We start from the raw sequence: 14,622 nt of genomic DNA on the forward strand, positions 1-14,622 counted from the left end.
AAATATTGAAAGGGAGGCATCTTTTGTATTTTTTGAGGAGCAATGCATAAACCCATCACTGTAAGTGAAGCCTCTAACTGAGTAAAAATTTCTGAAAGTACCTCTGGATTACCATGAGCCAATAATATATCATCCATAAAATGAATAATATACACATCAGGAAAGCTATTTCTTATGGGAGCTATCGCCTGATCTACATATTTCTGGCATAAGGTAGGACTGTTATGCATTCCCTGGGGGAGTATTTTCCAGCAATATCTTTTAACAGGTTCCTTACAATTAATTGCTGGGACCGTGAACGCAAATTTTTCACAATCTCCAGGATGTAACCTTACAGAGAAAAAACAATCTTTTAAATCTATTACCATCAAGCTATAGCTTAAAGGGATGGCTGTGAGGGAAGGAAGTCCTGACTGTAATGATCCCATAGGCTGAATTGCATGATTTATTGCCCTTAAATCCAGTAGCAATCTCCTATTTCCTGACTTTTTCTTAATAACAAAAATAGGTGTGTTCCAAGGACTAAGTGTTGGTTCTATATAACCAGCCTGAAGTTGTTCCTCAACTAACCTATGAATTATTTCAAGTTTTTCCCTTGAGATGGGCCACTGAGAAATCCATATAGGCTCCTCTGTGAGCCAGGTAATTTTTTCAGCTGTCTTTAGGATCGGGGAAACACTCAGGGCCCGTAGTAAAAATTTTGGTTTGGAGCATTTACTAATCTTTGCCGTGGAGACTGGTTTGTAAGCAGATACTCTCCCTGAAAGGTTTCCTTATCATCTCTAGGAATAAAACCCTGATTAACTTCCTCAATTGATCTTATAGAATTTATATATCTTATAGATATTTTTGCTAAAATATCCCTTCCCCATAGGTTTGTTGGTAAGGATTCTAACACATAAGGTTGAAAAACTCCACTGTTCCCATCAGAATCTTCCCGTCAGAGACAATTTTCACTTTGAGCAGGCTGTGAAATTTGTCCAATTCCCTCTAGGTTAGCTGGTGCTACATGTAAGGGCCAATTCCTAGGCCAGAATCTACTAGAAAAGGCAGAAATATCAGCACCCATGTCAAGAATTCCTTTGAAATTTTTATGATTAATTTTAAGTTCCAATAAAGGGCGCTCTTGTTGCACTAACCAAGACCAGTACACTCTGTCTGGCAGTTTAGAAACTGAATTTACTTGCGGGTATTCATCCGAATCACAGGGCAATAAAATCAACTGGGCAAATGCATCCTTTGGAGTAAGCCTTAGGGCATAAGTGAACCTCACAGCAACATTTAATTGTCCTTTAAAATTTGAATCTATCACTCCAGGTATTACCTCAATGGCCCCTTTTAAATTATTACATGCCAAAATTAAACCTATAGTATTTTTAGGAAGCGGCCGGAAAATCCCAGTAGGGACTTGTTTTGGCCCTGATTCAGGATTCAATTCAATTATCCTTGAGGGTCGTAAGGAAACTGTGATTTACGTTCCGGTAGAAATGGCGGGCCGTCCTGGTCGGCGCTGGTGATGTCACACTGTGGGACCCCTCCTCCAATTCCCTGTATTTTTGCTCGGCCCAGGGAGGGGCCAACCAGAAGGTTTTTGTTCTCCCGCTAGAAGGAAATGATGGCTCGTCGAGAAGGCGGGCTGATTGTACCATCTTGATCTGCCACATGGTGTTCAGTCCTGCAATATCTATTATCAACAGCGGATGGAGCCTTGAACTTAAAATTACGAGTATGACATTCTCGCACAAAATGGCCATCCCTACCACAGAGATAACATCTCCCGCAGGGTTTGCCGGGTTTTCGTACCAATTCCTGAGGTTGTAAGGTTTGCTTTAGGGCCGTGGCTAACATTACTGTCTGCAAATGGGTGGAATCAGTCTCAGAACACAAGAGGATAAACTCAGAAATTGTTCCCTTTTTCCGATGGGGTCTAAGAACATCCTGACAATATTTATTTGCATTTTCAAATGCCAATTGCTTAACAATAAACTCACAAGCTCCTGGGTCTCCAATAGACCAATTTGCTGTCTGGTATAACTGTGCTACAAAATCCAAATAAGGCTCACTGGCACCTTGTTTGACTCTGGTAAGAACTAAATTGGACTGGTCCTTCGAAATTATTTGTTTCCAGGCACATTTAGCACAGTCAGTTATCTGATCATACACTGCAAAAAGGTGAATTCGGACCATAAGTCTCACAAGCACTCTTCAATTCCTTAATAGTCTTTTTTTTTTTTTAATATTTATTTTTTAGTTCTCGGCGGACACAACATCTTTGTTGGTATGTGGTGCTGAGGATCGAACCCGGGCCGCACACATGCCAGGCGAGCGCGCTACCTCTTGAGCCACATCCCCAGCCCCCCTTAATAGTCTTAAATGGAATGATAGCATGAACTCAAACCCTTTGGTCCTGGTCATTAAACTGCTCAAAAACTGGGAAAAGTTGAAAACCGCTAATGTCTTCCCCGCCTCCTGCGCCTTCTTAATGCCTCGCTTGAACAGGGTAAGAAAAGTCATTGTTAATTCGGAGTACCTGTTAAATTTTTTCCTTTTAGCAGATAATGGCCGAATTCTAATAGCCTGGGCAGGCGGTGTTAAACGCAGTCTGTTAAAATTTCTCCATATGTCCTGAATTTCAATATCTGATTCCTCTTCCTCAGACTTCGACTCGTGGGAAGAATCTCCACCATCGCCATTTTGAAGCTGGGCTCCTAAGCCACATGGTGGAGAAGGGCTTTGTGCCTCTGTAAAAATTACTTCCGGATTTTCCTCCCCGGGAGGATTCTCTATCAATTCCGGAGGACTGTCTATGACTTCAGATGTTTCCTCTCTATGATCCTGACTTCTATGATCTTCCTCCAGGCTACCTTGACCTTGTTCCTGCAAGCTAAAAGTCACATTCCTTACCTGAGGCTTAGCCCCTAGAGCTTTCATTTTTAAATGGCTCAAGGGAAAAGAAATTAACTTAGCCTCAGGCAGATTTTCCATTTGAATAGACCTAATGGCTCTTTGAAGGTCTTTCAATAGATCTTCAGGGGGCCATGAGTTCTGATCCAAGTAATCAAAAAGGCAAATTTCTAAAGCCACCCAAGTTTTTTGAATATTCTCAACGCCTCCAGGTAATTCATTAGAAAGGCAAATGTTTTGTAATTTCCTCCCTAATTTCTCCCAACTATGTAAATTTGGGGACTCTTGGTTACAAAACCAAGGGAAAAATGCACCTACAAACTTTAAGAATTGTAATAACTGAGTCTTTTTTATCTGTTTTCCTTTCTGATTAATTATAGTTTCTAGAATAGTCAAATACATGTCCTTATCAGTAGAAGTTGAATTTCCCATTTTAAATAATTTAACATCTCGTCCCTTCAGTACCTCCTGGTACTTTTGTGACCCAAAATTGTCATCAATACCTTTATCTTTATAGCGCGCTCCCACTCAATCTAGTTAAACTAAAATGCTCCTTCGTGTGAGCCAATTCAGCCACGCAACCAGCACGCTAACTTCATACTAGAGGTTCGAAGCACAGAAGTTAACTAATGAGGTCAAAATAAACACACAAAACTCAATTTACCTTTTTCTTTGACCAGGTCTGAGACGGCCCTCCCTCTGGCTCCTGCCTCAAGCCACCCAGTGGGGCAGCGAGGCTTACTCAGGACTAGCAGGAGAGAGAGGCAGGGCATGCCAGAGAGTGGCGTTTTATTGGGGAACAAGAAATTCAGGGGAAAATTCCATCCAATGAAGGTCAAGGGGCACAGCATTTCAAGGGCAGGGTCAGTGATTGGTTTCAGTGTCAATGGTCAGTCACACCCCCACACAGATGGGCTCTCCACAGAGATGGGCTCTGGCACCTAAGAGGGTGGGGATTAGTTCTGACACAGTTTAGCCAGAACGCCTCACACCCAATCAGGGAGGTGCCCAATCACATGCGAGAATGGCTTCCCACAGTAATGGCAGTAGCAAAAAAAGAAACAGAAAAAGGAACAAAAGAAATGTATGAAACAATAATCACTGAGAATTCTCCTCAACTTAATGTCATAGCAAACCACAGAACCAGGATGCCCAGAGAAAACGAAGCATAAATGCCATAATCACTACACCTAAGCATGATATATTCAAATTATAGAAAATCAAAGATAAATATTCAAAGAAGCCAGAGGAAAAACACTTTACCTATAGAGGGTCAAAGGTATAAATTATATACAATTTCTCAGGTAGAGAAAAAAACTGACAGAAAAGAACCCACCAACCTAGAATTCTGAACTTAGTAACTAACTATCCTTTAAAAGTGAAAGAGAACTGAAGACTTTCTCAAATAAAAATTGAGGGAATTTGTTGCCAGTAATCCTGTCTTGGAAGCAATGTTAAAAAGGAATTCTTCAAAGAGAAGAGAAATTATATAGATCAGAGACTCAGATCTACATAAAGAAATCAAACATCACAGAAGTAATGAGTAAAGGATGAAAATAAAACTTTAATTTTTCTTTTTGTTAATTTATCAAACAGATGTTTTCTCCAAATAACAGCAAAAATGAATTCAATTATATATACTTATGTGTGTGAATGTGGATATATACATATATGTTTATGTATGTTCATGTATAAGTGAAATGAATAATATCAATGACACAAAAGGTGAGAAGGCGATATTAGGATCATTTTATTATAAGGTACTCACCCTTTCTGTTTAATGGTACAGTGTTATCTGAAAGTGTACTTGAATTAGTTATAAAAGTATATTGCAAACTCTAAGAAATCACTAAAATGGTTTTTTTTAATTAGTTGCTCAAGACAATACAATGATCTTGACATATCATACATTTGATTCAAATAGGGTGTGAATTCTCATTTTTCCACGTGTACAGATTGCAGGATCACATTGATTATACATCCATGTGTATACACACAGCAATCCTAGTGTCAGTTGTATTCTGCTGCCCTCCCTATCTCCCCTCCCCTCCTCTTCCCTCCCATCCCTATTCTCTACCCATTCTACTGTGACACTTATCTCTCTCTTTTTTTTCCCCTTCCCTTCCCCCTCACACCATCTTATATATATTTTGTAAACCCATGAGGGTCTCCTTCCCTCTTCCGTGCAATTCCCCTTCTCTCTCCCTTTCCCTCCCTCCTCTTTTCCTTGTTTCGTGGTAATCTTCTTCTCATGCTCTTCCTTCCTACTCTGTTTTGAGTCACCTCCCTTATATCAGAAAAGGTGTTCGGCATTTGTTTTTTAGGGATTGGCTAACTTCGCTTAGCAAAATTTGCTCTAGTGCCATCCATTTCCCTGCAAATGCCATGATTTTGTTATTTTTTAATGCTGAATAATATTCCATTGTGTATAAATGCCACATTTTTTTAATCCATTCACCTGTTGAAGGGCATCTGGGTTGGTTCCACAGTCTAGCTATTGTGACTTGTGCTACTATGAACATTGATGTAGCTGTGTCCCTGTAGTATGCTCTTTTTAGGTCTTTTAGGTATAGTCCGAGAAGGGGAATAGCTGGGTCAAATGGTGGTTCCATTCCCAGCTTTCCAAGGAATCTCCATACTGCCCTCCAAATTGGCTGCACCAGTTTGCAGTCCCACCAGCAATGTACAAGTGTACCTTTTTCTCCACATCCTCGCCAGCACTTGTTACTGTTTGACTTCATAATGGCTGCCTTTCTTACTGGAATGAGGTGGTATCTTAGAGTGGTTTTAATTTGCATTTCTCTGATAGCTAGAGATGGTGAGCATTTTTTTGTGTACTCGTTGATTGATTCTATATCTTCCTCTGTGAAGTGTCTGTTTAGATCTTTGACCCATTTGTTGATTGGGTTATTTGTTTCTAAAATGTTTTTTTAATGTGTGTAAGTGATGTGCTAAGAAGATAAATAAAATGGAATCATTAAAAGCTCAACTTTATGGATAAAAACTATAGTGGAAGACAGTAAATTAAATCCAAAATAAGCACAAGGAAATAACAAAAGTTAGAGCAGAAATCAATGAAATAAAAAACAAGAAACTAATAGAGAAAAATCAACAAGTTCAAAAGCTGTTTCTTTGAAAAGATCAATAATACTGATAAGCCTCTCACAAGGCAAACTAAGAAAACATATTGTTGTAGATAGCAGAAATTAAAAATATATATTTCATGGACATTATAAAGATAATTTAAATGATCCTTTCAATAGATGCAAAAAAGCATTTGACAAAACACAACATCCATTAATAACTTTTTTAAAAACAGTAAAGTAGAAATAAAGGGGAACTTACTCAAATTGATAAAGATACCTACAAAAAAATCCAAAGCAAACATGACGCTATTAGTTAAAAAAAAAAAAAAAATAGAAAATTTCTTACCAAGATTAGGAAAAAGCGTGTATGTTACCCCCCACCTTGCCATTTCTTTTCAACATCATACTAGAAGTCCTAGTCCTAGTCACTATGTAGTAAGACATAAAAAGGAAATAAAAGGTGTATTTATGGAAAAACCAAGAAATAAAACCATCTTTGTCTTTGCAGATGACGTGATCATCTATGGAGAAAATTCAAATTAACTGACAAAAAAATCTGGAATTAGCAATTACGTGACAAGGTTACAAGATACAAGGATACGAGAGATTTGATTAATTTCCTTTAGAGCTGGCCCTTGGCAAGGACTAATTCCAGGAAACCCCCTTGGATACTAAAATCTGCAGATGCTCAAGTCCTACATATAAAATGTCACAGTATTTATATACATAGGTCAATGCAAATCCTCCCACATATTTTAAATCATCTCTAGATTATTTATTTTATCTAACACAATGTAAATACTAGGTAAATAGGTGTTATACTTTATTATTCAGGGAATAATGACAGGAGTTGGTACATGTTCAGTAAAGACACAGATTTTTTTTTCCCAAAAATATTTTCAATAAATATTTCAACCAACTATTTATGGGTAGAATATGTAGATGCAGAACCATGGATGGAGAACATCAAGTGTCTACAAGCAAGAAACAGGTAGAATTTGAAATTTAAAATAAAATATTATTTATATTAGAACACACCAAAATGAAATACTTCAGTATAAATCTAACAAAATATGTATATGAACTACATGAGAAAAGTTACAGAACTCTGTTGAAATCAAAGGAGGATGAAATACAGACATACTCTATGTTTGTGGAAAGACTCAATGTTGTTGAGAAGTTATTTCTTCCCAACTTGACCTATAAATTTTATGTAAGCTCAGTCATAAAGTTATTTTGTGAATATAACAAACTGTTTCTAAAGTTAAAATGAACAGGCAAAAGACCTAGAATAGCTAATATGGAAGGAACACAACAAAGTTGGAAGATGTTTTAGTCAGCTTTTTCACTGCTGTGACCAAAAGACCTGACAAGAACAATTTTTAGAGGAGGAAAAGTTTATTTAACACTCACCATTTCAGAGGTCTCAGTCCATAGATGGCTGACTCCACTGCTGTGGGCCGAACGTAAGGCAGAACATCAGGGCAGAAGGATGTGATAGAGGAAAGAAGCCCAGGACATGACAATCAAGAAGCAGTGAGAGAGACTCCTCTGCTCACCAGGGACAAACTATATACTCCAAAGGCATGCTCCCCAATGACCAACCTCCTTCAGCTACATCCTGCCTGCCTACAGTTACCACCCAGTTAATACATTTAAGTGGATTAATGCACTGATTAGATTAAGGCTCTCAGTAACCCAATCATTTCACCTCTAAACTTTCTTATTTGTCTCACATGAGAGCTTTTTTTAAAAAAAATTTTTTAGTTGTAGATGGACACAATGTCTTTACTTACTTACTTACTTATTTATTTATGTGGTGCTGAGGATGGAACCCAGGGCCTCGCACGTGCTAGGTGAGTGATCTACCACTGAGCCACAACCCTAGCCCTCACATGAGAGCTTTTATGCGACAGCTTATATCTAAACTATAGCTACCTAACCCCAAGACTTACTACAAAACTCACAGAATGTAGAAAAAAATTCTAGTTGACCTTGGGTTTGGTGATGGATTTTTTTAAAATATGACATCCATGATAGAAATAATTAACATGCTGGACTTAAAACTAAAAACTTCTGTTCTATAAAGATGGTTGATAAGACAAGCCACACAGATTAGGACACATTATTTGCAGAAGACATATCTGATAAAGTCTGCTACCCAAAATACACAAAGATTTCTCAAAACTAAGTAGAAAATGAAGAAAATTTCATTTAATGGGCAAAAGATTTGGACACCTCACCAAAAAAAAAAAATACTGATAGCAATTAGCATATGAAAAAATATTCAAAATTATAAGTCATCAGGGAAATGCAAATTAAAATGACTAAATACCACTACAAAACTGTTAGAATGGTCAAAACCTAAAACAGTGACAATAACATGCTGGCAAAGATAGAGCAACAGGACACTTCATTCGCAGCTGGTAGGAATACAAAATGAGACTGCCATTTTGGAAGACAGTTTTCAGTTTCTTACAATATTAAACATACTCTTCCATACAACAGACCATAATAATTATAGCCCTTGATATTTAACCAAAGGATATGAAAACTTAGCCCCATTAAAAAAAACTGACAATATTTTTAGCACTTTTTATTATGATTACCAAAACTTGGGAGCAACCAAGATGTCTCTCAGTAGGTAAGCGCACAGATAAACTGGTACATCCAGAAAATACAAAAGTATTTGTCACTACAAAGAGATATGCTATCGAGCCATGAAAAGACAAAGGAAACTTAAACCCATATGACCGAAGAAGCCAATCTCAGGATTACATACTGCATGATTCCAACTATATAATATTCTGCAGAAGTTAACTATGAAGATAATAAATGACTAGGGGTTTAGGGGAAAGGAGGAATGAACTGGTAATGCAAAGATTTTTTAAGGCAGTTAAATTATTCTGTCTGATAGTATAATGGTAGGTAGTATAATGGTAGATGGATATCATTATACATCAGTCTAAACTCATAAAATATACAACATCTAGGGTGAACCCTATTGCAAATTGTGGTCTTTGGGAGATAATAATGTATCAATGTAGATTCATCAATTACTGAATAACAAATATACAACTTTGGTGGAATATATTGATAACAGGGATGGTATGTGTGTGTGGAAATAGAAATATATTTAGGAATTCTCTATACTTCCAATTTTTCTATGAACCTAAAATTACTCTAAAAATAAAAGTTTACTTAGAAAAAATAAAATAGTAATTTCAATATAAATTTTAAAATATGTAATATGCACACATACACACACTCACACATACAAAAAAATACATATGCTGACAATATTTCTTACATCCAAATAATATGCTGCAGAATTTACTCAAATGAAATTCTCATTAGCCCTGAAAGTAGAAAGTGAATAGATGAACAAATCAACAAAAAGCATATTTACTGGACAATTTTGTTATCAGAAATTAACTGGTACTGAGAAAACTCCACAAGGTAACACAACCAGATATGTATGAGACTCATGAAAGAATACACCACTACCTATGACATAGTCTTATTCTTCCCAAGCCCTCCCCCCGCCAAAAAAAATCTGATGTAATGTCTACATTCAACTACGAATTCACAGGATATGAAGAAAAAAGAATATGTTGAACCATACCATAGGGAAAGAATCACCAAAATCCAGGATATGTTTTTTTGGTTTTGGGGGGGGTTTTTTGGTGCTACTAGGGATTGAATCCAAAGGCATCCTACCTCTGAGCTACACTCCCAGTCCTTTCTTTGAAATGTTATTTTGAGACAGCATCTCACTAAATTGCTGAGGCTGGCCTCAAACTTACAATCCTACCTCAAACAGCAAGTCAAAGGGATTACAGACATACATCACCATGTCTACCATTGAACATAGGAAACTTTACAGGATAAACTACTGGCTTTTTCAACAAATAAAATGCAAGGAAAAAAGAATGTTGAGGTACGTAATTTTAAAAGATCACAAAATATATCAACTAATTGTATACTGGACTTTATTTGGATCCTGATTCAACCAAACTTCTAAAAACATGTACATTACTCATACTTATGAAGCAACTGAAAATGTAAGCTCTGCCTAGATAAATTGATAAATTGAAACAAAAAAATAAGATGTGATGATGGATTTATAGTTGTGAATAAATTTTTTCCTTTAGAAATATATACACATAAAATATCATAACAATTTATATTTACTTCACAATAATATAGAACAAAGATAAATAGGCCTCTGTATAACACACAAATTGGCCATGAGCTGAAAACTGTTAAAGTTGGGTAATGGGTACACTGAAGTTCATTGTGTTATTCTATTTTAGTATTTATTTGAGATATCAAATACCTTAATACAAAGTGGAGGAAATCATCTTAACAAATCCCCTTACAGAGTAAATTTCATTATGAAAAGAAGATAATTTGGTTGGAATATCTTCAATAAAATAAATTCTAGTAAGTAATAAAGAAAAAAAGCACCTTTGAAAAATTTTGTTATAACAAATGCTAGTGATATGACTAATTAATGGTTTACTACTCATATATTCTTTTTTTTTTTTTTTTTAGTTGTAGATGGATATAATACCTTTATTTATTTATTTGTAATGTGGTGCTGGTGATCAAACCCTGTGCCTCATATGTGCCAGGCAAGTGCTCTACCACTGAGCCACACGCAGTTCCAGCCCAAGCCCCACTACTCGGATATTCTTGGTTTCCTTTTTATTTGACTAGGTTTTAAGAGCAGTGGCTGATTCTTATACATCTTTGTTACCCAATAACTTGTACAATACACTCAACAGTAGATACTACTTTACAAATATTTACTTAACTAATGAATTAAAATTTTTACTAAATTCTTACTCAAGCATCTTCCAAATAATGACTTTTACCACCTGGTATCAAAGGATAGTTACCTAATGATGGTATTTAATTATATTCTAAATAATAAATGAAATATATAATAAAAGTGACCAGAAATAAGAAGACCCTAAGAACATTGTAAATAGTGCTAATTTATATATGTACCTCCTTTCATACCTTTTGAATTTTAAAACACTTTAAAAGTTTAAACCTTCTTAAAATAAACAAAAATGAAACAAACTTTTAAAAACTTGAAACAATAAATAAATAAATTTAGCAAGACTTACCTAGCAGGGGGGATTCCTCTCTCATAAAGATCAATCCTCACTTTCTCTCCTACATGTTTGTAAATCTCCACCATAGCCAATATTGCAGCGTCTCTCACCTGTTAAAGAATTCAGAATTTTTAAAGACACTTATATATGACACAATGAAATACTTCACCTCAAGGTAATATTACACTAGCAAACCAACTTGAAGCTCCAACTTGTTTTAATGCCTCTTAACTCCTAGGGAAATTATAACATGTCATTAACAGAAAACCAAGAGGACATGCCAAGAAAGCTTTAAAGCACCTCATTTTAAACATTTTTTAAAAGATTTTATAGAAATCTAAGAAACTGGTGAATAAAAGTTACTAATGTGACTTTCAAAAATTTTATTTGTAGTAAATTTATGTAAACAAATATCAATAACTAATATAAATTATTATGGTTAAATTCATAGAAGCCTTATTCTAATAGTTAAAAGGTAGCAACAACCCAAATGTTCATCCACAGATGAATGCATAAACAAATTGTGGTGTATATGATTAGGATTTTATTAAGACTTAAATGGAAGGAAATTTTTAAATGTATTACAATATATATGAACTCTGAGGATATTATGCTAACTGAAATAAGTCAAAACAAAAGGAAAAGTGTTTCATGATTCTATTTCCATGAAGTACCTAGAACAGTTAACTCCACACAAAAAGCCAGCAGCTGGGGAGAACAAAGGGGAAAGAATGGAAAGCTGTCTAATGGGTACAAAGTTTCAGTCTGGGAAGATGAAAATGTTCTGAAGATGGATGATGGTGATGGTTGCCAAACAATGTAAATGTATTTAATTGCACTGAAATGTGAAACACACTTGAAATGGTCAGAATGGTAAATTTTATGTTGTACATATTTTACCACAATTAAAAGGAAATTTTTCTTTTTAATTTCCCAAAGAAAATTACTTTTTAAAAAGCTCTAGTTCCTTTACACAGCTCACTATCAAAAAGCAAGCAAAAGCTGGATGTGGTGGTGCACACCTGTAGTCCCAGCTTCTTAGGAGACTGAGGCAGGGGAATCACTAGAGCCCAGGAGTGTGAGGCCAGCCTGGGCAACAAAGCAAGACACTGTCTCAAAAAAAAAAAAAAAACAAACAAAAAAAAAACCCACACCCAGCAATTGAACAGAACATTCTACAAACCTGTCAAAGGGCAGCTAAGACCTGAAAGAAGGGAAAACCCTATTTAGAGTCATTTAAATGCCTAAGCTATGCCAAAATTTTCACAGCTAAGATTCAACTTCAATAGGAGGGACAAGATCTAGAACATACTCTTGGATTAAGCCTATAATACAGACAGCTAAGAAAAAGAAATAATATACCACTAACACAAATTCTTCCTGTTAAATAAGGTTTTAACTACTACAAAAAAATGTTAGGCAAAAAAGCTTTTATATTCAGGAATAAAGGAAGCTGACAACCTTTCCTCACAATTACTACACAGGAGGACTATAAGGTAACCCAGAATCTTTGTGACTCAAACTCAAGAACCCATTATTAAATTTCATCTATCCTTAATACTAGCAAAGATACTGACAAACTACAGCAACCTATGTGGAATATGTTGTTTAAAGCTAATCTTAATGTATTTTTTAAAAAGTAAGGTAAAAATCTTTGTTTCATGGCCACCCTCCACCCTTTCTCCTTTTTGTAAAATGGGATAAGAGCACAGAAAAGAAAGGGTAGCCAACAGTCAATACTTGAATATAAATAAAGTTTTACCTGAGTATTTGAATCACCAAATAGGATACACAAATGTGGTACCAACTTGCTGATGGCTAGTGGCTGAGCCCCAAAACTAAATATAATTTGAGAAAAAGAGAATTCGGTTTCAATAAAATAGTAAACAAAATATCCTCATGCCTTCTTCTTGTCTATATCAATATGACAATTATGGTAGAGAAGATGGGCACACATCATTAAAACATGAAGGATATGAGACACAAGCAAAACATAATTCTAAACAATGTGAAATATGCAAACTTGAATAATGACACTGAAAACTGTCCATGACCCAAAAAAGCAAAATGCTTAAGAAACAGCACTTTTAAACCTAGAAACCTCTCAATTACTTACGAAATCAAAGCATTTGCTTTTGAAAGAGTGATTTTTCTTAGACTGTGGTTCTCAAATAAATATGCAATCCAATGAAATAAGTATATTAAAAGATCATAATAATTTATGATTATTGATATTTGGATGAGTTCACAGGTTGAAAGCAAATGACAGGAGAGCCAAGACCCACAAAAATTGTGTAGACTGGATGCATTTACAAGCTCTAGATGGCAGAAAGGACCATAGAGCAGTAAAAGAAAACAAATGAAAGAATATTTAAGGAAGTAATGCTATAGAAAAAGTTGAAAGCTACTACACACTACCTATCAGATTGCATAAAATCTGAAAAAATAGTCCAAAGTAGAACAAAAGCCCCAGTGACATCTATGATGTCTATGCTGTCTAGTTACCTGGAAGAATCTTGTTCAATGTATGATTTTGGTAGCCACCCACAGTGCTCCAGGAAGCTTAAGGCCAAATGGCAAAAGGGGGATGGAAAATGGCTATAATATGTGAAATACCATAACTTAACTTAACAATCTCAAATTGGATCCACAATAGAAACAGATCCTAAGTTATACATCTGTCCATTCTATGACCATCTATTTTGGGTGGCTACTATAAACATAATGAAGAAAAATAGAGAACACTTATCACTAAATGATTAAAATTAACATGAAGAATAACATGCATAAAAATATTAGCAATAGTTATTAATTTTTGTGGAGATAATGAATAGCTGTTCAAAATTTATTCCCATAACTTTCCTTAACCTTGTGAAATGAATTTTTGATTCTGAGAAATGGAAAACGTAGAGGCTATTTTCAGTAATCATAAAACTTACGTGTTCAAGGTTTCAATAAGACACAGACACACGCCTTCTCGAGATCGAAAATTCTTGTGCTTAAAACCAGAAGCCAACTGTTCCCAAACATACTATTTGAAAAAAGAGTAAACATGTAAAATGAAAACTTAAATTATCCACAATATTTTAACACTTTCCAACCTTATTATCAGCTTTATTGTGTTACTGAATTTTTTCATCAGACTGTTCACTTCTCTACTATAGAGTAACCCTTATCCAAAATGCTTGGGATCAGAAGTGTTTCAGGTTTTAGATTTTTTTCAGATCTTGGAATATTTGCATTTACACAAGATATCTTAGAGATGGGACTGAAATGTGAACCCAAAACTCCTTTATGTTTTACATATTCTTCATACACAGAACATGAAGATAATTTTATTCAACATTTTTAGTGCACTGTGTTTGGAGTAGAACTTGTCACATGAGGTCAGGTGTGGAACTTTCCATTTGTGATGTCATGTCAATGCTCAAAAAATTTTGAATTTTGGAGCACTTTGGATTTTGGGATTAGGGATACTTAACCCTTACTTAAAATTTTTCTAAGCC

The 14,622-nt window shown here is 35.4% G+C and overlaps 1 protein-coding gene across 9 annotated transcripts in view; it reads right to left on the bottom strand.

Moving 5' to 3' along the window:
- The window catches only part of Clasp2 (cytoplasmic linker associated protein 2), a 204,091-nt gene that overhangs the window by 161,860 nt on the left and 27,609 nt on the right, over positions 1–14,622 (bottom strand). For all 9 annotated transcript variants that reach the window (XM_077796260.1, XM_077796258.1, XM_026406650.2 and 6 more), the window contains exons 4-6: positions 14,056–14,147; positions 12,879–12,954; positions 11,129–11,226 (exon numbers count right to left, since the gene is read on the bottom strand). In XM_077796260.1, coding sequence (XP_077652386.1) covers positions 11,129–11,226; positions 12,879–12,954; positions 14,056–14,147 — 266 coding nt within the window. The remainder of the gene's footprint in view (positions 1–11,128; positions 11,227–12,878; positions 12,955–14,055; positions 14,148–14,622) is intronic.

Source organism: Urocitellus parryii, chromosome 3, assembly GCF_045843805.1.
Source record: "Urocitellus parryii isolate mUroPar1 chromosome 3, mUroPar1.hap1, whole genome shotgun sequence".
NCBI classification, from domain to species: Eukaryota; Metazoa; Chordata; class Mammalia; order Rodentia; family Sciuridae; genus Urocitellus; species Urocitellus parryii.